Source organism: Miniopterus schreibersii (genome assembly GCF_964146895.1).
Source record: "Miniopterus schreibersii genome assembly, chromosome: 20".
NCBI classification, from domain to species: Eukaryota; Metazoa; Chordata; class Mammalia; order Chiroptera; family Miniopteridae; genus Miniopterus; species Miniopterus schreibersii.
In genome coordinates, this window is record NC_138122.1 from 25,153,577 (window position 1) to 25,179,047 (window position 25,471).

Consider the following 25,471-nt stretch of genomic DNA (forward strand, 5'->3'; position numbering starts at 1 on the left):
CTCGGTTGGTTAGAGCATTGCCCCAAAACACCAAGGTTGTGGGTTCGATCCCCAGTCAAGGCACATACAAGAAGCAACTACTGAATGTGTAAAATCGATGTTTTCTCTCTCTCTAAAATTAAAACAAACAAACAAAAAACACTGGGCAAAGATTTATTTTTTAAAAAGTGTACAAATACTTATTACTCTAATAACTGATGCCATGAGCCACACTCAGAAAGCTGTCTTAACTTTTCTAGACACTGCAAGTCTATACAAGTCCCAAACGGGCATAATGGGTCCTTAAAGTGACAGGCGGGTTTACTCACACTTCTCCAGTTGGTTCATATGTTGACCCACTTATGGTGAATTCATTCAGGAAACAAGTATCACCTTCAACTTTGTCCAGAATGAACATCTATAGAAAGATAAAAAGCATTAAGTGTTTAAAAGGTACAAAAAATATGCTAGGGGGAAAAAAATCTTTGCTAAGACAAAAAGTCTTTCTTATTTAAGATGATTTTAATGAAACATTAACTGAAGCTCAGCAACGGAAGTATTGTCCCTTAGACCGTTTAAGACTGCTTCCCTCATCCATCTAACAAGCTGAGAAACAACATCACTGAGGTGAATATAAAACTAGCGAGCAGCAGTGGCACTACACAGAGGGCAACCCACATGACACCCGAGCTCCGGGGACCATGGTCAGCAGTGCTCTAGAATGCTCAGAATTCCAAGTCTCAAACGGCCGACTGAGAAGGTGTGTATTAGGTAGTCCCAGTCCTGCCTGAGAGCTCAGAGTAAAAGCTTGAGAAGAATAAATTCACATTTCAGAGTTGGATCACCATTCCCTGAGAAAAGACAGACAAACTGCTTCTCTGCTCCTTTCCACTTATTTTTATTGTGGCATTAGGTCATTTTCCATGAAGCTGCATAACTATATGTATGCAGTAAGGAGCCCGCAGAGCTGAATGAGCTGATGTTACCACGATAATACAGACAGAAGCAGGCTTAGGAAAGAATTCTTAATTTTATAGATTAGTAAGGTGACAAAAGCTAGTTTCTTTTTTAAAAAAATATTTTTACTGATTTTGAGAGAGACGAAGGGAGGGGTAGAGAGACAAACACCAGAACATCAATCAGTTGCCTCCTACATGCCCCCCATGGGGGATCGAGTCCTTAGCCCCAGCTTGTATCCTGACCAGAAATCGAACCAGCAACCTTTTGGTTCACAGACAACACTCAACCAATTAAGCCACACCAGCCAGGGCCAAAAGCTAGTTTCTTGAAGATGAGGGTTTTTAAAATTTGCATTCTAATTATAACTCAGAAGCGTAGTTTGGAAGACTAAGATTTAGATCTGTGTTTTCATTGCAAATTAAAACTACAAAACCCCTTTAAAAGGGGGGGAAGTGGGAGGGAATGGACAAAAACACACAAAGCGATACTTCAACTATACTTTAATCATGCCAAAATCTCTCTGCAATATGAGCAAGAAAATGATCAAGCTGGCTCAATGAGGAATTTTAAGTTCATGGAAAAGGGAACCATGTCATGCTTTTAAAACATCTTTTCAGAGCATCCCAACGCACATTCAGTAAGAAAATCAACTCATCTTTATTTTAAAATAACTTTTTTGCCTCACAAGATTTGCTTGTTATATAGCATACTTTTAAATTTCAAAAGCTTCATTTTAAAAGTATACTAAGAATTAAATCAACCTTGGAACTGAACTAAAACCATGAGTAAGACATACAAAATGGTTTTAAATCAAAACATATAACTGGATTTAAAAGCTGTGATGACTCCTGAAAAAAGGCTCTAGTTCAAACACGTATCAGAATGTCAAACGAGGAAAAGATTCTAAAGGTCACATGCAGCAAGGTCACTGACTCCTACAATTTTTTTTACAGATAAACACCTGAAAAAGAAAGCTTGTCAAAAGGCTCTTTCCAAAGATGTTTGACATTTTACAGAAGAGGAAACAAAGGGCCAGACTGGTTAAAGGATACGCTCAAGGTTACACAATTACTGAGTGGAAGAGAGGATCAGGTTTAACTACCAGCCTTTTCTATAAGAAAACCCACCTTAGCCTGTGTATTAAAACTTGTGTGACCTTCAGACACATCACAGCTTCTCAGAGCCTTAGTTTTCTCACCTCTTGAGCAGGATTCCCATGATTCAAATCAAGTCGCATGTGAAAAATTTACTGCACTAAGCAATAGCAAAGTATGCTGGCAGTATTATTATTAATGACCATGCCATTTCTTTAATAATACCGTTTATAAAAAGTGAAACTCTTTGGGTCTATACCAGTCTAAAATATTCTAAGGCATTCAGAACTCTGCTGCACGTTAGTTAACTAAATCCGAATGCCCTTTGACATTTTAGATTGTGAGCAAGTAAACCATTTAGAAACTGCATGATCAAAGTATTCCCAAGTCAAGGGCAGTTATGCAATCCACTGCAAGAAGCCTCCTATAGAATACTGATTAGCGTCAGCTTTCTGTGCTGAGGTAGAAGAGAACAGACACAGGCTGTTTCTTTAATAGAAGAAAACATTTAAAATCAAATAAAATAAAAGGACAAATTTTTTTTTTATTATGGACTCTATTTTATACTTAGTTTGAAATCTGATTTGCTGCCAATACTTTGAAATTAAATTTTTTTTAAAGGTTACAATTGCGCACTGCTTACTTCATGGATAGAAAGGTCTATTTCGAGAATTAAAAGCTTTCAGGCTGAAGTTTAAACAGTTTGCTGGGGAATACTAAACAGGTAACATGAAATTCCTTTTCTGTCCCCCAAATAATCAGCTTTTAGCAGACAATTAGCTTTTAGCCAAACTTTCCAAACTTTTCTGGTTCCAAGGAATGAGAAGTTAGGTAGCTCAGTCAAACTCTGCATCTGGTAGGGGAATGCAAGACAAACTAGAAGCTTAGCACTTGAGAGAACATCCTAATCTATTTTAAACATCTGCCCATTCATTCTAAATCTGGATTTGGCCAACAAAAAGAGTTGGAGGTATTTTTATCTAAAAATCATCATGAATTTAAATTTGGCAAGACAGAGATTCAATTCAGAGGGTTTAACTGTATTAAAACAAAAACAATTTCCAATACTAAAATTTTTTTCCAAAACCTGGAGATAAGACCAAGAGGATGACCACATGTCCTTTCAATGTCACTCAGAAGTATTATCTAACAGGCCCATCAAAGATTTAGTGGTCTAGAAAAACGTGTTTCACTAAGCTATTTATTAATTAAGGGCTCATGTTATGTAAAGCTGTGGATTTGTATGCTGCAGAAGATAACCTAGTAGTTTTATTGTCCCACAGGACGTTAACCAGTCTTTGTAATCTAACAGCGACTCTATTCTAATCTTGAGCACTTCCTCAAATGCTCGTGACCAGTCTGACCATCTTACTGATTGATTCTCTCATTAATGAATGAGCCAGAAAGAATCTTTGACATGTGTCCACTAAATATTTGTATGAGTTGTGTACCTTTTGGAAAATTATACTGTGAGTTCTACAAAATTGTTTACATAAAATTTATGAGCTGAATTATATGAAAGAATTTAATTCAGCTGTATCATTATATTTCTTTAGTTCCTATTTTTCTAAGAGCAGATTTAAACAATTTATTTTACCCCCAAGTGATGGTCAGACAACCTAAGAAAGGAAGGATGAAACACAAAGAACAAAGTTAAAGGCAATTTTTACTTTTCAAGAAGAAAGCATGTCTCCTTGAATGTGTTATGGAAATATCAATTAGAATTTTAAGTAGGCAGGTAGGTAACGAGCTGCTTTACAGAACTCTCTTCCTTTGAAGCCTGTCTGTTAACAAACATACACTTAGAGACAGAGGAGCAGGGAAAGAAAGGCAGCAGTCACCTAACGTTTACAGACCACCTATAGTTATTTCCTCAATACAAGTACATCAGCCATACAGATACCCTTTATTTCATCAGTTTTAGGAAGTAAATGATTAATTTCCTCTGAAGTATTAGAAATAACCTTGGGCTCACATAACCCAATCTGTTAAAAGCACATACAAGGTACCAAATTACAAATCAAAGATTTTGATGGCACGAGGGTACATTGTTAGGATGAATCAACACCGACCAACAGGAAAGGCTCTTAAATTACTCCCACTTACCCTGCAGGCTGACATCTGGTTCGTTGTAAGTGTACCAGTCTTGTCTGAGCAGATAACAGAAGTACAACCAAGGGTTTCCACAGAAGGGAGGCTTCGAACGATGGCATTTTTCTTTGCCATTCTGCGAGTTCCAAGGGCCAGGCAGGTGGTGATCACAGCAGGCAGACCTTCAGGAATGGCTGCTACAGCCAGGGCCACTGCGATTTTAAAGTAGTAAATAGCACCTCTGATCCAGGAGCCTCCATGAACTGGATCATTGAAGTGCCCAATGTTTATGATCCAGACTGCGATGCAAATAAGGGAGATGACTTTGGAAAGCTGCTCCCCAAATTCATCTAGTTTTTGCTGGAGAGGTGTTCTCTCCTGTTCCGTTGCTACCATTTCATCCCGGATCTTGCCAATTTCAGTGTTAACTCCAGTTGCTACCACCACTCCCATGGCTTTGCCAGCAGCAATGTTCGTACCCTAGAACAGAAACAGAGAAGAACTGGTTATAAGATTAACACCATTCCCAACTTAAATACTGACTAGTAAACTCAGTGTGGATCATGACTAGAGAACCAGCCATCCAACTTGGATGAGCAATAACATGCAGGCAGTGCGGTACATCTCTCCCTGGTGTTCATTTCACCTATAGCAGCTCTACACTGACCCACCTGGGTCTCTATTCACAACACTGAATCTGGCTTGCAGATCGCTTTGGGCTGGAGCTGGGCTCTAACCCAACTGCATTCTCAATTTTTTCAGCTCTAAACCCTAAGCATTCTCTACCTCTGGCTCCAACTCAACTTCCCCTACTTTTGTCACCAATAAGGGCAACCAGCATTATGGGCTACCTTGACTGACAACCTCCACTCAAGCATTGGCATTCTAAAATCAGTGAACTCAAGTATGAGAGTTCTCTCCATACCCCGCTAAATTCCTAATGTTGGAATGATAAGGTTTGTTATTTCATTGTAACTTGATAGTACTTTACTTACTTTGGGTGCTTAGGCTCCCACACTAACCCACAAAAGCCCATGAGGTGAAATATTTTAAATTCCAAACAAACAAAATCTATAAATTTCCCAACTTTTTATTTTGAAAAAATTTAACAGAAAAATTGAAATAGTACAATGAACAGCCATTTGACGTTTCACCCATCTTCACCATTTATTAATGGCTTGCTACATTTGTTTCTCTCTAAACACACACCTTTTTATTATGAACTCATACAGGTATCATCCACATCATTTTAAAAAACATCCTTTATAATGTAAGCCTTTTCCAAATAAACCTACTTTTCTACTATGTTTATAGATTAAGAGTTTAAAGATGTGTGACCTGATCTTTTTATTTTAATCCTCAAAAGCTTGCCAATTAAGCCCTGGCCAGTGTGGCTCTGTTGGTTACAGCATCACCCGTGCACCGCAGGGTTGAAGGTTTGATCCCTGGTTGGGGCGCATATGGGGAGCAACCAATTGATGTTTCTTCCCCCTCTTACTCTCTCTCTAAAAGAATCAATCATTGGTTCTAAAAGAAGCAATCAAAGCCATCCCTGGGTGACGATTAAAAAAATTCTGCCAACTAAAACAAGACATCTAGGTCACATATCCCACCATTACGTGTTCCTGATGTTTTCTGACAGCTGAGATGGACCATGAAGACTGTGATTATCCACTTTCTAAAATCTGACCACTGAAGGTAGGCAGCGAGAAAAAGTAACACCTGCAGACTTAAAACCCTGAAAATGTCTAAAAAACACACAAACAAAAAAACATTTGATAAAGTACTTACAGAAAAGAGCATGTTCTTCTTATCTTGGTTGACAGCCCGTGGGTCAGGGACGGGGTCAGTGTGCTTGATGACAGAGACAGATTCACCTAAGCAGGTTGAGAGACAGAGGGAAGGTTAGATCGGTGCAAGCCACACCTGGCACCTAGGAACCCTCATCCACTCATGCCACTGCTTCTCTCAAGAAACCAGTAAAAGAACCAATTCATTCAAAGGAGGTAAAGTAGTAAAATTTAGTAATATAAACTAATTTGAGAGCAATGTCAGGATTAAAATAAATATATTTCAAAATAAAGGAACTTAATTTTGAAGTAAAATCCCAGCCAATTACCTTTATTTTCTGGAGTAACTTATACACACACTCCAATAATTTTTTTTAATTGATTTCAGGGAGGAAGGGAGAGGGAGACAGAGAGAGATAGAAACATCAATAAGAGAGAATCATCGACTGGCTGCCTCCTGCATGCCCCCCACTGGGGATCGAGCCCAAAATCTGGGCCTGTGCCCTGACTAGGAATTGAACCGTGATCTTCTGGCTCATAGGTCGACACTCAACCACTGAGCCACACCAGCCAGGCTCCAATATTTTTTTTTTTTTTTAAAAGTCAAAGTGTATTTACTTTTAATGAACTGAACAAACTGTAGAACATTATATGAATAATGAGCATCATCCACTGGAAAGCTTGCTTTTGTTCAATAATGTCAAAGATGAAAAATGAAAATGTTTTAGAAATATTTGCATGTACTAACCAGACTTCCATTTCAATAAAACAAAACTGAAAAACAGCAATCAGCAGTTGCACTAAAAAGAGCACATGGTAGAAAGCAGTAATTCTTAGAAGTTTTACAATGTCTCACTGAATCTGGTTTCAACTTTACTTAATAGCACTCATAAAATATACAATCAGGGTCAGCCTGAGTGAAATATGTGCCATATGACTCTAACTGTTAATTCAAATGTCAGGTATTAAACGTCACTATCGATATTTCACAAAAAAGAAAGCCTGGTTCCTCAACCTAGCCTAAAACTACAGTATAATTATTCAACAAAAAATTACATTAAAAAAAGTGTAAGTTTAAGAATGATAATTATTTCTGTAGGCACATTATGAGAATTGCATCAATACAACCTAATTCCCCAACATTTTATGGCTTAATCAGCTTCCAGCTTGTTGCTAATGGGAGGTTTAGTAGAAAAGCTATTCATAAAGAAACAAAAAACACTAAACAAGGTTACTTACATCACCACCTCTATGACATTAGCTGTTTTCCAAAACTGATAATCAGATAAATCTTGATAATCTTTGAATTTTATATTTATTCTCTAATTCAGTTTAGCATTGTATTTAAGTTAATCTTCTAACCATGTTACTTCCGGTTAATATGAACCCTCCACCCTACTCTGTGCCTTTATTAAACAAAAATGGGGAAATGTTCCAAACAATCCCAAATCTAAGTGTGCAAACTTTAAGTTGTAAAATATTCACTATCTGGGGGTGCTAACTTTTGTTAATTATACATTTGATTATTGCACAGTATGTTAAGATTCAAGATTAGCATTCACCCAATGCGAAAAAATTACAGTTCTAGAGCCCTTTTTTTCCAGCCTGGAAAAAGAAGACTAAATAAGTAATTGATTCACTTCCCACAAAACAGACATTTCTACCGTAAGATTAACCTCTGCCAATGGAAGAATTTGTAACCTTTTAAAAACAGTAAAAACAATGCTGATTTTTGGTGAAAACTAATTTTTGATAAAATTAAAAGATAAAGGCCTTATGAGATGAAAGCCAAGTTAGTTTAAAAAAAATCATACCTTTAAACCCCATATATTGCCAAAAAGTCTAATAGTTAAAGCTTTAAGAAATAAAGACCTTAGAGAGAATTAAGATAGGATATCACAAAGGGATAGTGGGGGCAAGGGCTAAATATTAGTGTGGGGTCTGAGAGAGGCTTCAGAAATTCAATGACCTTCCAATGCATAATACTTACCTGTGAGAATTGACTGGTCAACTCTTAGAGTAGTAGACTTGATGGAAGTTAACCTTATATCAGCAGGAACTTTGTCACCAACTAATTGGGGAGAAAAGGGGGCAGTTAAAATAAGCAACTTTTGCAATCATGCTACATAGAGATAAATTTGTCTCTAAATGCAATTCTAAAAGAAAATACCTGTATACAGCACAAATATATAAAAATCTATTAAAATAAGCAAGATAACCAACTTATCCTAGGGTAATAAAAACTCTTTTGCTGATAGATATAAGATTTGAATTACACAGAAGGAAAATAACAAACAGGGCGCAGCACTGTGTTCAAAATACTGAAGGAGTACACATCAGTAACAAAGCAACTGAATAGTAAAAATAAATGCACAACAGCTTTCCCTGACTTTCTGAGAAGTTGCTAAGGTACCTTTGGAAGTCTTACGCAAGGACAGTAAAAAATTAGAGTAAGTAAGTCAAGTCTCCCCTAGAACTGCATAGGGCATTTTTAAGTCAAATATTCATTTTCCAGATTTACCCCACACACTGAATTGTAATTGTCACTGGTAATATGCAAAATGGCAAAACAGCCATTCTGTCCAAGAAATAGATTTTATTTCATTTATTAAACCAATTTAGTAGTTTTTTTCCTGCATTTCTCAGCTTTTAAATTCAGGGAGAGGATGGTTTGTTTTTGAACTCCAGTTCATATAACAACCCTATGGCCCAAGTAGGACACGTGGTCACAAGGCGGCAAAGAGACTGCCAACATATAATCTCAAGGGGCAAAGATCATCCTTGCATTTGACTGCAGGGACACATTAAGTGCAAGTAACGCTGCTGGAAATGCTTATGCAACAAATAGCAATATTCAGACTGAGTGAGCCAGAACCCTTCATTTTAACATACTTCTGTTCATACTACAATAAAGTAACCACATCCTAAACTTGAGTGACCTTCAACAGCTGAAATGCCCCATCAGGATGGAAATTTTAAACCAACATAAAATATTTTTTACTGTATTATTTCTGGTGGTTGTAATTAATTTTATCCCGCATGACCGTGAACATGAAAAAAACCACAAGTTCAATGACAAGCATATGACCCTAAATGGGAAATTTACTTGAAAATGTTCCTTTGATGCCTGTGGCAATTTATGTCACCATCCTACAGGAGCAGAACACTCCTCTCTCCTCTCAGAGGTGGCACAGAGGTCCTCAGTCAGTAAGCTTCATCACACTTCTGCACTGTAACAGCTAAGCACACACCAGCAATCGAAAGCAGTACATTTCATTTGCTACTGAAAGTTTAATCCCTTTTCTCTGTAAACAATTTCATATATAAGCCTTAGCTCTTACTCTCACATACCTGCCACATTTAAGGCCAACAAATCTAATATTCAAACTAAGGATAAACTACAACAGGACCCAAATGTAGTGTCTCACTATTTACTTTGCTGTGTTTCAGTGGAAGCTCAGAGAATCTGAAATGGATGGAAAATGTATTTTTAAGGCAATAAGTCCCAAGGTTAAGTTTCTTTTTTTGTTAACGCAGTCAAAATATTAGCTATTAGCTTAAGATGGAATCAACACTATATAGATGTAGCATTAAAAATTATACTGGAATTATAAAGAAACCAGCTACTTTCCCCCTGAAGGACCATTTTAATAGCATGAAGGCTGTCTCTTTGCTGTACAGAAATTATACTGATATACATTTAATTGTTGGCCAAATATTCAGGAATACCCCAAATGTCAAATGCTGGTGAAACAAATGACTTGGGAAGCCCTTAAAAATTGACCTCAAGTTCTTCTCAACCTTCCATGCTACACCAGCCATTCTAATTGGGAGGCAATTAAATATTTAAGAATCAAAGGAAAGATAACCTGGGGGCCTTTTATAAACTACAGAACCTCGGGACCTGCTCGTCAAGAGTCTGGTTCAATGCATTCTGGGTAAGGTCCAAGGATCCACATCTTAAAAAAGTTTTCCAAACATACTAAAAAATTAATACAAGAAAACAAAACCAAGCATAACTGGGGTCACAGATCCTGTGAGGCTTGTTTAAAACAACCTTTACTATGTGCTGTTTTTCATGCACCAAACATTCCACCTCCAGGACAAGAAGACCCAAAGTCCCCCAACACTTGGAAAATGTACTACTTTACAGTTTTATTTACACTTCTCATTCCATTAGAAACTGATCTCTTTGCAGACAGGTAAACATAAATCCAAACTGGTCATAAAAACCTGTCATATTCTAGTATTCTCTTAGCTAGAAAGACCCCCACATAATCTTGACCAACCCATGTCCCTCATTTCAGACAGGAAACTAAAGGTAAGAGTAAAAGGAGTCTTGCCTAAGGAAACCTCAATTAACGAAAGACTTCTTTTAACTTGCTTTGCGACTCTAGTTTTTTTAAGAGTCAATTTAGGTTTAAATCTATCAGGGAGCAGGTTCTCTAAAGGAAGCAAAAGATCCATGAAAGTAAAGATTCAGCGAATACTTTTCAAACTAAGACATAATTTTCCTTTGTGTTCAGGCTTCTGTGAATTTCAGACAGGGTTTTGTGCGTGAGGAGTAGGCAGTGCTGTCCTGATGATTACATCCAGTGCTATTTCCCTGATGGGGCATGTCAATGTCCTTAGGGCAAGTGGTAGTGGAAAATTCTTATTCTTGCCAAGGAGATGTTCTGCAATTTTTTCCTCTGAAACTTTTCTTCTCTGTCTCTTGAGTTCAGCAGTGTAATAAAATAATAAATTCTGTTATAAACCTTCCATTTAACATTTGACACTTTTCAAATTCAGCTCTTGGCTCCATAAATCCTTAGAGCTTTAACCTGGTATCACAATAGAGATTTCCAGTTTGGACAAAATCTTCAATGTATACTTTATGCTAGGTTACCAAGAATGCAAGTAAAAGTTAAAGGAAGTTATTACTTTGCCACATTTTAGAACTGAACACAAGCTTTCTTTACCTTAAAATCTAGGAAGGAGTGGTTATAAGCCATGATACTTAAACACTGTTTACAACTATGTCAAAAATAAATACTGATGGTTAAAATCAGTAAAAAAGGGCTTTTTATAAATTGGCTTTATGTAACAAACCAGCAAACAAAAAACCTAATTTATTGTGACAAATTCCACCAAAGTTATTCAAATCTTTTCTAAAAGAAAACTATATAAAATTAGAACTTACCTTGAAAATACCACTATTGTTTTTGAGTTTAAATGGTTCCCAGGAAAAGCAAGCCATAATAGAATTAACCTAAATTACTTAAACATTTAACTATGACTCAAACATTTTCACTATGTTTCCAATTTGAGTCATAACTTTTGCAGACAGGCACAGTGAATGAAATCCTTCACTTGAGAAGCCCTACTTAAAACTATTTCCAGGCCTCAGCATGAGCAGAGAAGGAACATTATAAATTGCCATAGTATACTAAGTTTGCTCCCACTCTGGGTTTTTTGTGGGGGCTGGGGAGTTATTATCTATGATAAGACTCATCTTTTAAAAATGCAATGTGATATCTATCATAATCTTGTTTAAAATCCTTCAATAACTTCTTCTTGCTAGACTTGAAATAAAGTTTAGTATCTTGACCTGTTCCTTTTCTGAACTGGGCAGGTTCTCCCCTCCTTAGGCAACCTGGTGGTCCCTGAGAGGTTGCCATACTGATGCTGAACTTAGTGTGGACACCCAATGGGCATAGCGCACTACAACCCAGAACTCCTGGGGCTCACGCGTCCCTGCCTCAGCACCCCCAGTAGCTGGGCCTACAGGCACATGCCACCATGCCTGGCTAAAGTTTAGTATCTTAACCATGGTTTATAACACCCTTCATGACTCAACTGCTGCTTACTTCTTACCACTCTCCCTTCCTCTCCAAGCTCCAAGCACAATGGCCTTCAGCTCCTCCGAGTTCTTTCTGAGCTTTCACATACCCTCTTCTCCTCCAAACAGAAAAGCTGTCCACGAATTTCAAGGTTAGGTCGGTATTCCTTATGCTGTGCCTTCAGAGAGCTGTCCTTTCCTTTCCAAACTCTCATCACACTGCGTGTCTGATGTCTTCCCCACGAAGGAAGAGCTACTCAGTCACCACTGACTTCCTAGCCCCCCGGCACTGTGCTTTCACAACAGTGGATGCCCAATAAAATATCTGTCAATGAAAGAAGTACATACTTGCAAACATTATTTCTTTAAATAAACAAGCAGCAGAGACTTATGCTAATGACCAAGTTGAAGAATGTCACAAAGCTAGGAACCCTAAAAAAAATCAGGAGCCAAAGAGATTTCAGACTCAGTTGAGCTGAATGAGGTTTACTAGTGATTGTTGGTTACATTCTATATTTAGACTAAACACCAAAAAACCCGTATGTGCTAGTAGAGAACCAGAGGTGTAGGGAGAAAGAGCTTGGGTTTTAGCTGGACAGGCAATTAAGGCTGCCAAAGAAGTACCCTTAGGCTGTAAGAGCAGGAGAAAGGTGCCCAGAATATCAACCAGACTCCTTTACATAACTGCATTCAAGTCTGGGCACCAAAGAAAGCCATCAAAATAGTAAAGGGTTTGCAAATAATTACATGAAAAACTGAAAGAGCTAAGACTAACTTGGAAATAAAGGGTGATGAATTTACCTTCAACAAGCCATCATAGGAAGAGGAATCAGACTTCTAAGTGGCTCCCAAACAAAAAACGAATGTATAAAACAGACAAGCATATTTAAGCTCCTTATATGGGATATTTTATAATAAAAATGACTAAAAATGGCATAGCTAGTGCTAAGCGGGCAAGTTTCCAATTACTAGAGATGTAAACCACTCACTAGATGCTGTGAAGGCAACCCATAACTAAGCAAGGTTAGAGGACACAACATCTGGCATGCTCACCAACCCATCCATCACTCCCCCCGCCCAACAAACATACATCAAACTGTTAAGAGTATGTATCTTCCAGACCTTTCTCTATGGATAACACTTAAAACATCACTGAAATAAAAACCACAGTATATACTAATGTAAAGACCCTTCTCCATCAGTGTATATTTACCTGTCTCATTCTTTTAAATGGCTGCATAGGAACAATACCCACTAAAATCCAGAGCATGTTCATTCTACACCAAGCACTGCTGCAAGGGCTTTACAGGTCACTCCTCACCTCCAAACTCTAAAGGCGTGATTATCTGCATTCCCAGTTTACACAGCGGAGAATGAGGCACAGAAAATGAACTTGCTCAAGGTCAGTGTTTCATAGTCATCTACAGACTAAATCAGTCACCATTTTCATGGCCATCTAGGTGTTTCTAACTTTTCCATCTCTGGGCATCTGGATCACTTCTGGAGGATAGATGCATAGGAGCGGAATTTTCCTACAAATGTATACTTCCATCAAATTTCTATCCTTGCCGTGTCCCCATATTTTCAATCTTGTACTTTTCTGGAGCACCAGTAATACCAAGCACTTTATCTTTCAAAATTCCTTTATTATCTTCAAAATAAAAGTTGTTTTACATTTTTAGTCAAATCTGGTATCTTGGTGGTTTTATAACACTTAGGAAATGTGTTCCCTATATATACAATGTGGTTTCTTCTGATTTTTCCAAAATTTCAACCACAGTGGCAAGGATGGAAAAGTTGGCACTTAACTGGTACTATGACTACCACTGAGTAATGGGGAGAAGGGAGGAGGGGATTATAGGAAATTAGGAAATGCCAGCTGCATGAAACTCAGGTCAGGATTCAGAGTCAACTGGTCTATCATGATCTCGTGGTTGGGGAGACCTTCCCGAGTTCCTCGCGGTTCTTCATGTCTTAGCTACCCCAACAGTGTTGAACAAAGGCCTCAAAACTCAGACCTTCTACTATATCCACACCGATTTCTGTTTTAGACCATTGGCTCTTCTGCTTATATACAAGTTCCTAAGAACTTACATCTCTTAGTAAAAGAGAGATATAACTTACAGGAATGACTAAAACAATGACTTCTGTCATTTAGATACAGATGGTGCAGATCTACATCTCTAAGGAGCCCTGTTCTATCCTCACTGTGAAACAACTCCATGCTCACCACTTTCTTTCGCCATACACCTTTGCTTCTACTTCTCGGATCAATGTGTGTCATTTTATTTTTTTATTTTTTAAAAAATATATCTTTATTGATTTCACAGAGAGGAAGGGAGAAGGAGAGAGATAGAAACATCAATGATGAGTCATTAACCGCCTGCCTCTTGCACACCCCCTACTGGGGATCAAGCCTGCAACCCGGGCATGTGCCCTGACCAGGAATCGAACCTCGATCTCCTGGATCCTAGGTTGACGCTCAACTGCTGAGCCACGCCCGGCTGGGCCACACACCATATTCTTTATCCATTCATTCACTGACAGGCACTTAGGATGTTATCATGTCTTGGATACTGCAAATAATGCTGCAAAGAACATTATTTCTTCAGAACAGTGATTTTGTTTCTTTTGGATATATACTCGGAAGTGGAATTGCTAGGTCATATGGTATGTTTCATTTTTAAAAACCAAACAGAATCCTGGGAAGAAAGGCAATGAAACCCATAAAATTGTATATAAGATTTTGAATGTCCTGGCATCTATAACCTCATTAATTCTCAAAGGAACTGTGATTTAGGAGTAATTAAAAGCTACAGCTATAGAGCTTTGCTTTTCAAAATGGGGTCCACCTGGGAGCTTGGTACAAATTCAGATATTCAGACCCCACTCCAGATTTATAGAATCAAAATTTACATTTTAACAAATCCCCCCACTCACATGAAGTTAGAGAAACAGTGCTCTAAGCAGCTGGCCAAATCTGAAGGCCTGTTTTTGTTTGTTTGTTTTAAAACAGCCCTTGAGCCAAGAATGACTTTTTACATTTTTGAAGGCTTTTTTTAAAAAAAAAATTTTTCTAGAGAGACTGGGACCCTGTACAAAAAGACAAAAAACAAACAGAAAAAGGTTTGCCAATCCCTCTGCTCTACAGCACGTCTCTGATATCTGTGTTAGTGAGCTTGGAAGGTATGGATTAAGTGTCTGCTGACTGGATAGTTAGGATGCACCAATCCTTTTTTCCTAAAAGCAAAAGAAATCCACAAATGATACGGCCACATAATCTGAACCAAACATTACATAGAGCCAGAAAGCTCCAATTACCGCATTCTGTAGGTTAGTTTCCTCTGTCCAGCACCGTGCAGAGTTGGGAGAGTAATTCAGGTTCTCACAGGAACCAGTCACCTTCCTATTTCACAGCTCCGTCCTTCCTGTTCTCCAACAGCTCAGAAATGCCACTTTAGAGATGCTAAGTATCATTACTGCAAGTGGACTTTTCAAAAACATTTTTCTTCCCTTAAATAGTTATAGAATTAGTCTTTTTTTTTTACTGAATAAATTCTGAAATTGCTGGTACTATTGCTAAACATTTACTCTTCATTTTGTGAAATATAAAACCAATTTCTTTAGAAGCTAAAGCAAATTCAATTTTATGTTAAGATTGTGCCATTCCTATCACGTACGTAATCGTAAAATATGATTTGCTCCAGAGTATACAACAGGACAGAAATCATCTGAGGATATTTATGTACTTGTGCTATTCATCAACTCTGGGTTACCAAGATACATGAAGTTTGTTTTAAACTATCCTGAAAACAGTGGCCTTGAGAAGTCAATAAATAATCTCCTACCCCCAGGGCATATACTGAAACCTCCAAAATTCTAAATTTAAGACTTTTATGACATCATAAACTTGATTTACTTTGATAATATTAGCAGGTAATACAGAAAGCTTAAAAACACTTATGTTCATTTCTCAAAAAATGACACCTGATTTTACTACCGTGGTTTTCATCCATCCAGAGAAATATTTTCCTGGCATTAAGATAATACAAAATTACTGTGGCTCCAGAAGATGAAATGGGGGGTACTCTCTCCATACTTTTACTTGTCAAGTCAATTTTATTTGGCTTCTACACACTTCTAAGGTTTACCTAAGCATCTGCTGTGCATGCTTACACAATGTCTCTTTGGAAAGGTTATTAGCTGGTATAGCAACATCTAAAATTTAATTTCCGTAACTCCCTGTATCTCCCCCTCAAAACACCACCGAGTCCAATCTAGCCTTCAGAAAGTGCAGCGGAACCCAGAACCATCTTATCAGATGTCTTCCTAAAGCTTGCAAAAAGCGAGCTTAACATTACCTGAAGTGAGCAGATGATCCTTACATCCAAAAATTACCACAAAAAGGTCTATTTCTGGAAGTATCAAAATAGCAGCTCCAAACTTACTTTCATCTTCAAAATAGTTCACAATAGCCCTGGCAGGTGTGGCTAAGTGGCTGCTGTGCTTTACATCCCTATGACTACTTTGTAACTGCCAATTTGTACTTCTCAGAACGGGTTTGTATGTACTGCTTAGAATAGTTGCTATCTGTAGTAAATATATTGACCTCAGATGAGGGATATAAACTCATCTTTTAATATTAAACTCACTGTTTTTTGAATATTAAAAGAAAGGGAGTGGCTGTTGGAAGCTGAAGGAAGTGGGTTAAGGAAAATCACTGTAACAGGGACGGAGCTGTAGTTTGGGAAGACGAGAAAGTTCTGGAGATGAGTGGTGGTGATGGTTACACAGTGATGTGAATGTATTTAATGCCATGGAACTGATGCACTTAAACATGGTTAAAATGGTAGTTTTTACTGTGAGTATTTTACCATAATATAAACAAATATAATAAGGCAAACTCCAGAAGACTGGATATCTTAGGTCACGCACGGTATGGGTCAATCATTTTTGTCCTTCCTAAACTATTAAGTACAATATACAGAATGCTATGCACAAGAAATGGATTTTCACAGTGGGCAACAGAAGTCAGGCAGATCAGGGTTATAATCAGGCTTTACCACTAAGAGATCTGTGCACTGGGCACATTAATATATTATATAAAATTTGCCTAACCTGCCCAAAAAGGCCAGAAAAGTCTGCTGGAACTGAAAACTGAATAGAGAGGCATGTATGGCTAGAGCACAGGGAGTGGCATTAAGATGAAATCATAGACATAAGCAGGAGCTACACAATGCACAGTCTTTTAGGTAAAAGAAAGAATTTTATATTTCAGGTGCACTAGGAAGCCATTGAAAGCTTTAGCAGGTGAATAAATAACGTGACCTTTAGAAAACCATTCTGGCTGCTGCATGGAGAACCGAATGAAAACCAAAAAAGCCAAAGTCAGGTTAGAACACAATGGCAGTGTCAGTGTGAGGTGATGGTGGAACTGAGGAAACAGAAGTTCACAGATTTGGGTGTGTTTTGGAGACAGAATCAACTGGCCTTAGAGACAGAGAATAAGAGAAAAGAATCGAGATGACTCTGTCGTTCCTCAGTTAGCTAGGCGGTTAGAGTGACCTACCGAGAAGGGGAAGAAAGAGGACCAGGACTCAGAGGGAAGAAAAAATCTGAACCACCACCGCTGAACAGAAGCTGGCCTTGTTTATGTCTTCAAAAGGGAAGGTGCCTTGAGGATCAAGGCCACAGTTTCCTCTGACGTTGTCGACCACTGCTGTCTACTGATGCAAACCAAAGACAGATGCTTGGGGGTAATTTCTCTAAGTTTTCAAACAGACTCAATACACTGAAATCCCCTATCTAGCATAAAAATTCTTAAAATATGCTTAATTTGAGAGGGTTGAGACTGATAAAAACTTTTAGAGAGTGCCCCAGAGGATTCTGATGTGCCCTCCTGCACAAGAACTACTGCTCATAACTCAAAATCGTCCCACTCTCAATGCAGTTGCACTCATTATCTCGCCCTCATTACCTCTTGCCTAGGCTATCAAAATAGCCCATCTCCAGTTTCCCCATTCCAACCTATTTTCTTTTCCTTTCTTCTTTTTTACTTGATTTTATTTTTTAAGAGAGAGGGGAAGAGGAGAGAGAGAAACTCCCACTCCACCCCATCCATGCACTCACTGATCTGGTTGTTCCTTGTATGGGCCCTGACCAAGCACTGAACCCACAACCATGGCCCACTGGGAAGACGCTCCAACCGAGCTACCCGGCCAGGGTCATTCTGACCTCCTTTCTACATTACTGCCAGAATTCCTCAACTCATATTTTTTCTATGAAATCCATTGTGACAAATGGTAAAATCTGAATAAGGTCTGTAGATTAGATAACAGTATTTTATCAATTTCCTGATTTTGATACTTGTATTGGAGTCATATTAAGAGAATGCCCTCAATTTTATAAAACAAACACTCAAGCCTTGGCCAGCGTGGCTTGGTTGAGCACAGTCCCATGCACTGAAAGGTCCGTTTCGCTTCCCGGTCAGGGCACATGTCCAGCTTGCGGGCGAGTGCAGGAGGCAGCCAATTAATGTTTCTCTCTCACATTGGTGTTTCTCTCTCTCTCTCCCTCTCCCTTCCTCTCTCTCTAAGAATCAACTTATAAAAACATATTTAAAAAATAATAATAAACACTGAAGTACTCTGGAGTAAAGGGGCACTGAGCCTACAACTTGTTCACTGACACACATTCTGCAGCCCTACTTAACCAACATGATGGTCTACAGGCAACACTGTTCCTTTTCTGGAACAAGAAAGACAAAAATTATGGATGAGAAAATATCTGTGACAACTTCCTTTTAGAGGCGAAACTGTACAGCACAGGCCAACAGATGCAGCTCGTTGAATTCTTTATTAAAGTAAGACAGACAATAAGCACAAAGCACACCTTCCCCATCAGTGTAAAAGTGTTACTATGAGACAATTCACAAATAGAAACCAAGTAACAAGTATTCTAAGCTCTACAGGGTGTGAAAACCACGATGATTTGAACAATCCAATGTAATGACTCTCCAACAAAAAGACTCAACTGTCCTTGAGTTCCAAGGGTGTTGTGGGCCACCTGAGGAATGGCACTGACCAAGACCATGAGGAAACAGGCAGTTGGTGGTCTGTGGAGGGCTCTGGCTGTGCAGTGCATTCATGAACTCTCTGAAGCTCACCTAGAGAACGCAGGCTAAGACACCTGGCTCAGTGCAATGGAGAAGTACTTTTAACCACAGCTTTTAGATTCATGATACTACCCTTAACTATCAACTCAGTTTGACAGTTGCAAGTATGACTTAACATTTATGCCAAGAAACAAAAAACTACAAAGCCATTAACTAGCATTCTAACAGACTGCATAACTAATTGCCAAATCAAAATTAAGTACATCATCTCGCTAAGGCTAGTGTACTGCAATGTACCAAAAGGAGTAATAAGCACAAACAATTTAAAACGCTTTGTTTAAAAAATATCAGTAACATGAAGGGAGGTACCAAAATACTTTGAAAGCTTATACAAAGCCTTATTTGTTTGATGGCACTAAAACCGATACATATACATGAGCATAATTTTTAAAACACTTAATTATGAACCCTGAAAAAAGAATGCATTTGGATATACAATCCAGAGTAAAACAAAAATGACAAACTCACCAGCAATTTCTACAATATCACCAGGAACTATGTCTTTAGCTTTAATCCGCTGTACACTCTTTCTGTCCTGTCGATACACTTTGCCCATTTCAGGCTCATACTCCTTAAGGGCCTCGATTGCATTTTCAGCATTTCTTTCCTGTAAAAGAGAAAACACATGCCTATCACTGCAAGTATTTCTAGCCCAAGGAATCAAATTTTAGAGTTCTAATCTAACCTAAGAGACACAAGAGAAGTACATTAATGACAGTTGTAAACAATTCACATTTAAGGTGACAAACGCTAGGCCCTTATGAGTTTGTGTTAAAAATGAAAAAACTAAGCCCCCTAAGAAGGGTAAGAGAATAAAATCCTAAGGTGGAAAATGAGCCTGCTGCCCCTAAGCGCACAGAAATGCAGGTCTCACCTCTAGCCACACATACCTCTGCCACCTAGATCAACCCTATCTCACATGAAAGGTGATGGGTTGGGGTCTGACTGCCTAGGTTCAATCCAGACTTAACAGCTACGATTGTGGGTAATTTACACAACACACAGGTTCACTGCCTACAAAACCAGGACACTTATAGTACCTAGTTTAAGGGTTATGAGGATTTACAAGCTATATATAGAATGCTTAGACTGTGCTTTGGCACACAGTAAATGCCACGATTGATGAATTAAGAAAATTGCTATGTCTCACAAATTCTAAGAAAACTCTCTCCAGTGGTAAAGGCCAATAAATGGCAGGGATCTCAGCACAGCACTGCCAGTCGCATACCACATTTACCATATTATACATGAACATATCAAGACTTAGACAGTTTTTCTTTCCTAATTTCAAGATGAAAGATGTAGAATCAAAATGAGTCATGTTTGGGCAAAAAAAGCTACCGGGAAGTTCCTTTAAGGGCGGGGGGGAAAAAGAAAGAAAACCTTGTGTGCCAAAATTTGTCTTATCTCCTTTTAAAAAACAAGCAGAAGTTACAAAGCAAGCCTACAAAGTGCATGCCCAGGTGAGGAGAGGATTCTTTTCATTTCTCTCACATTTCTCCCTCCAATTAAATTTTTTTTAAACCCTCACCCGAGGATATTTTTTCCATTGCTCGTCAGAGAGGGGGGGGGGGGAGAGAGAGAAACATCAGTGTGAGAGAAACACATCGATTGGCTGCCTCCCGCACACGCCCCAACTGGGGCCGGGGATCGAGCCTGCAACCCAGGTACATGCCCTTGTCCAGAACTGAACCCAAGACCCTTCAGTCCACTGGTCGATGCTCTAACCACTGAGCCAAAACGACTAGGGCTGGCCCTCCAATTTAAAGTTCTTCAATTTAACCTTTACTTGGACAGACAGACTTGGGTCTCAAATTTTCTGGTTTTCCTTAAGTAGCTTCTCTCATCCACTGTTCTTAACTCCATGCTATCATGAAGGACGAGCAATTCATATGTGCATGAGCAAAGTATATATACACGAGAGATCTAATATTTTGCCATTAAATAAACTAATGGACAAAAGAAAAAACACATGTAGACATTCCAGAAGTTGCTTTTAGTCAACACATCAGGAAAAAAAACAAATTAAGAGAAAGATTAAGAGTTTAAGCCACAGAAATTACTAAAATTCAGCAGTGCAGAATTTTGTGCTTACCTGCCACACACCCACAATTGCATTGGCTACTAATATAAGTAAAATGACAAAGGGCTCTACAAAGGCTGTAATTGTTTCTTCACCTTCTTCAAACCAAGCCAGAACCTAAAAGAGAAAAGGCATGGGTATTAGAATTGTAATGTTTTAGGTTTAGCGCCACTTTATAACAAAAGTGGCAGGTACTAAAGGAATCACGACCCACAAAATCTCTTTTCTTACCATCCCTAGAAACCAGTAGTGGTGAAATGTAATGACCCCAAAGACCAGCTTATGTCTTGTTTAAAATAATTCTTGAAAACCGAAACTATACAACTTAACAATACCCTTAAGAACTAATTCATTTTTTCATGTGATTCTGTTTTAAAGTCCAAATAAAATACTTTTGGGGAAATAAATCCCATTCATTTTATATGTATATATTCAGCAAAAAGAAAACAAACTCTTAATTTTGTTGAAGTAAAAGGCAACAATTAACAACTTTGATTTGGGTAATATTCATATCAAATAACACCCTGTGGCAGAAATCCAAAATAAAAATGACTTGATCACCGACTCAAATTTTTAGAGTATGTAAACTATTAATGCAGCTCTGAAATGTTCATTGGTATTACTGAAGGTTGTCTCAGAATTACTGAAAGGTTGTCCCATAATCAGGAATATATTTTGAAGGCTATCCTCCATATGACATCTGGTACAGCAGCACAGCATTTCAGAAATGACATAAGTCTAAAAATATTCTAACAGGACACAGAACACTGCCCAAAAAATGAGCAGAGAATAAACTTCTAGCTCACACAATCATAACTTTATTAAGGTTTAGAAGCTACAAAAGAGCCATGGTATACTTCATAACTGAGCAATCCTAAGGAGGTAAGAGAGAATCCAACACAATGAATCTTAATATTAAAATTTTAACACCTATTTCTGTGAAAAACTGCCAATTCAGAAAGGATGTTAAATATTATCTAATGACTCAATCTGGGAGCTAAGATGTGCCTTTGTTTTTTAACATTGCTTAAAATGTTTGCATGTTTCACAATAAAACCTTTTCTTTAAAAGACCTATTTAGTAAACAATAAAAGCATCGTTTTTGAGACTTTTAATATTGTCGGATATCATTTATGGCAATAATGAAGCCATCTAACTGTGTACTTAGTGGATACTATAAAGTGAGTTTTCACACAAATAGCAAATGACCAGGATGACTGAGGCAAGGTTCAACATGAATATTGCCAAGTAAAAGAGGGTAACAGTGAATTAACAAGAATTATCAATTTGAGCAGGAAAAAAAACAAAAGACACCAGGACCAGGTCCTGATAAATGCCACTCACCACTGACAGCTAGTGGACCAGGGCAGGCAGAAAACCAGAATGGATATAATGTTGCTGCAAGCTTTCAACAGGGCATTCCTGGTGTTAAAGCCAGGCCTAATGCCAAAATGAAATCTTCTCTAGGAAGTTATAATTTTGATAGATGCAAGATCACAGCTGCCTTGATACTAGCCTTCCAAACATTTGCCAAGGACAGTACACCAGAAATAAGAAACTTAATTACTTGGGGGAGAAAAATTGCTCAACTTGAAGAGTAACCAGGACCTTTCCAAAAGGTCAGTGAGCATTAGCAACCGTAAGATAAGCTTCACACCTTGTTAACGCAGATATGAATTTCCCTCTTGGCAGCTAGGCCTGAGGAACAAACTTAGAGCAATATCCCCTACCAGCTGGAGCAAAGGGAAAAGACTAAGCAAGCAGTGACAGAACTATCAGAGCAGACCTCTCCTTTTCAAGAAATGTGTAGTTCCTTTGCCCAGTGGTGTTCATCAATAATATAATAATCTTAATCTGTACAATGCAGTAGTCTTTCCTTCCACTATATGACTTTAAATATTTATGTGTAAGAAACACAGGAATTCATAGTTATTTAAAAGTTTACAGATATACTTATTACTGTTTAATAAGAAACTAATGGGCAAATCTCTAGGGTTGAAGGATGTGTCGAACCTATTAAAAATTAAGAACCAACAATTTCCTGAACACTTAAAAATGTCTATTTTAAAACAACAAATAACCCAAAGAATTAAATGCAACAGCCCAAAATGAAGATCAACCATATTTCAATAACTGGTAAGAACCAATCCAGTCAATCATGTTCAAATTACATTGTGCAATCCTCCATGGTTTTGTTCTACTAAAAAGAAAACCTCTCTTGTGTAAGTGGTGCTGACAAAAGATGAGGAAAAGGGTAGAGAAAAGGAGAGAAATTGGATGAGTGACACATTATTACTGAATTGCAAGATGCCTTATTAGCATAATAGTAAAGCTAGCTCACAATTAGGATTTACCAGAAGTTATACAAAATATGTTTATACAGGAGGAAGGGGGAAATGTTTAAAAAAGTCTTTACTGAGAATAGGTTGAACAAAAAAGACTATCTGTTTGTATGGCGTTCTGTTCACTGTTGCCTCCCCAGGGGCCTTGAGAGTCTCTTAGACTCAGTTGATGCTCACTATGTATTTATTAAATAGACACCCAAATGCATAAACAAAACCTCATGGAACCTCTAAGGTGTAAGACTCTTACTACACACACACATTCACCTTTTAAACCATATTTTAAAGAAAGGCTCTAAATAAGTTAGTTAAACCAATCAGTAACTGCCCATTTTATCTTTTTTAAAATAAGAAACTGTAAACAAAAAAAATTTTCAAATCACTACAATATCAAACACTTCTTAAATATACTATTCTGAGAAAACCACAGTATACAGAGCTCACATATTTTGAAAACGCTACCAACAAACTCACCCAAATACATATTAGATATAGCAAAACCAATAATCAAGGCTCTAAAAGGAATTAAGAATCCCTTTAAAGGGTCCAGTAGGTAGAAAACACAATTATTCAAATGTAAGTGAAAAGCTGAGAAGTGCCTTGGTCTAAGAAAGTTCTACTAGCATTTTAGGGTTTATCTAAGCAGCTGAGGTGGGGAAATGGGGGTGGGGGTAGTGAAACTTATGCAAATTGTGTTACCATAGAGGACTCTATGATTCAGATGAGACAAACATGGCCCTCATGCTCCCCTCCTTCGGGTCTTTTCTCAAATGTCACCTTCTTAGAGGCCTCTCCTGACCACCCTATTTGAAAACTGTACTCCCCTCTTCATTACTTCGTTATTCTACTGCTCCCCCCACCCCCACTTAATTTTTCTTCACAGCACTATCAATGTCCGAAAGGTTATTATATATTTTACTTGTTTGTTATCTGTCTCAACTAGAATGTCAGCTCCAGGTAAGAATATGTCTATTTTGTCTGATACTACAGCCCCAATGTCCGTGCCATATACCAAGTGTTAAATAAATACCTAACAAAACGGTGAAAGAGGAAAGGAGAATTGCAGGTAAGCAACCATATGATGCGTTGTATGAATGGAAAAGTTGGTGACGAAGGATAGAAAGACAAAATAAAAGGATAGACAGTCCTGAATGTTAAAATTAAGAAATTTTGGCCCTGGCTGGTCAAGCTCAGGCGGTTAGAGCATCATCCCAATACACCAAGGCTGCAGGTTCGATCCCTCAGTCAGGGCACATATAAGAATCAACCAATGAGTACATAAATCAGTGTAACAAGTCGATGTTTTTCTCTCTCAAATCAATAAATAAAAAAATTTTAAATTATGGAATTTTTAATGTTATTTCATATGCAATGGGAGATGTATCGCTCACTTCTTCCAATCTAAGTGACCTTTAAAATAAACTACTTTCAATATTATAATTTAATTATACTATCCCTACAGGTCACAAGTGTAAAACATTAATAGTTTCCTACTTTCTGCCACAGCAAAATATTAACTATGGTTAACAGTTTACTACCTAGTTTGATATTTGAAATAAATCACTAAAGCATAATATTTCTTTTTAACTTGACCAGAACCTGATGATTATCATATATATAGACCTCTATATTTGCTTCTCCAAAAGAACATGGATATTCTACCAGTTTTTCCTATTAAATAGGAATAAACTGAGAACTACAGTGCTCTTTTGAAAGATAAAGAAATGGGGAATGAAAAGGTCAAGTAAAAAGGTAGCAGGAGTGCCAACCACACCTGAAGAAAAATCACCAAACAGGTTTTTATGGGTTTTTTTTTTTTTGCTAATCCTCCCCCGAGGATATTTTCTCCATTGATTTTGAGAGAGTAGAAGGGTAGAAGGGAAGGAGGGAAGGAGGGAAGGAGGGAAGGAGGGAAGGAGGGAAGGAGGGAAGGAGGGAAGGGGGGAAGGGGGGAAGGGGGGAAGGGGGGAAGGGGGAGAGAGAGAGAGAGAGAGTCAGAGAGAGAGACGAGAGAGAAAGAGAAAGACCAATGTGAGAAAGACACATCAATTGGTCACCTCCCAAAAGCGCCCTGACGTGGTGGGGACTGAATCTGCAACCCAGGTACAGGCCCCTGACTGGGAATCTAACTCAAGAC

The 25,471-nt window shown here is 38.1% G+C and overlaps 1 protein-coding gene across 1 annotated transcript in view; it reads right to left on the reverse strand.

Annotated features, from left to right (window-relative positions):
• Nucleotides 1-25,471, reverse strand: part of ATP2A2 (ATPase sarcoplasmic/endoplasmic reticulum Ca2+ transporting 2) — a 40,314-nt gene that overhangs the window by 11,366 nt on the left and 3,477 nt on the right. The window contains exons 4-9 of the mRNA XM_081123499.1: nucleotides 21,005-21,109; nucleotides 19,378-19,516; nucleotides 7,905-7,985; nucleotides 5,916-6,001; nucleotides 4,140-4,604; nucleotides 309-397 (exon numbers count right to left, since the gene is read on the reverse strand). Of these exons, the coding sequence (XP_080979625.1) occupies nucleotides 309-397; nucleotides 4,140-4,604; nucleotides 5,916-6,001; nucleotides 7,905-7,985; nucleotides 19,378-19,516; nucleotides 21,005-21,109 (965 nt within the window). The remainder of the gene's footprint in view (nucleotides 1-308; nucleotides 398-4,139; nucleotides 4,605-5,915; nucleotides 6,002-7,904; nucleotides 7,986-19,377; nucleotides 19,517-21,004; nucleotides 21,110-25,471) is intronic.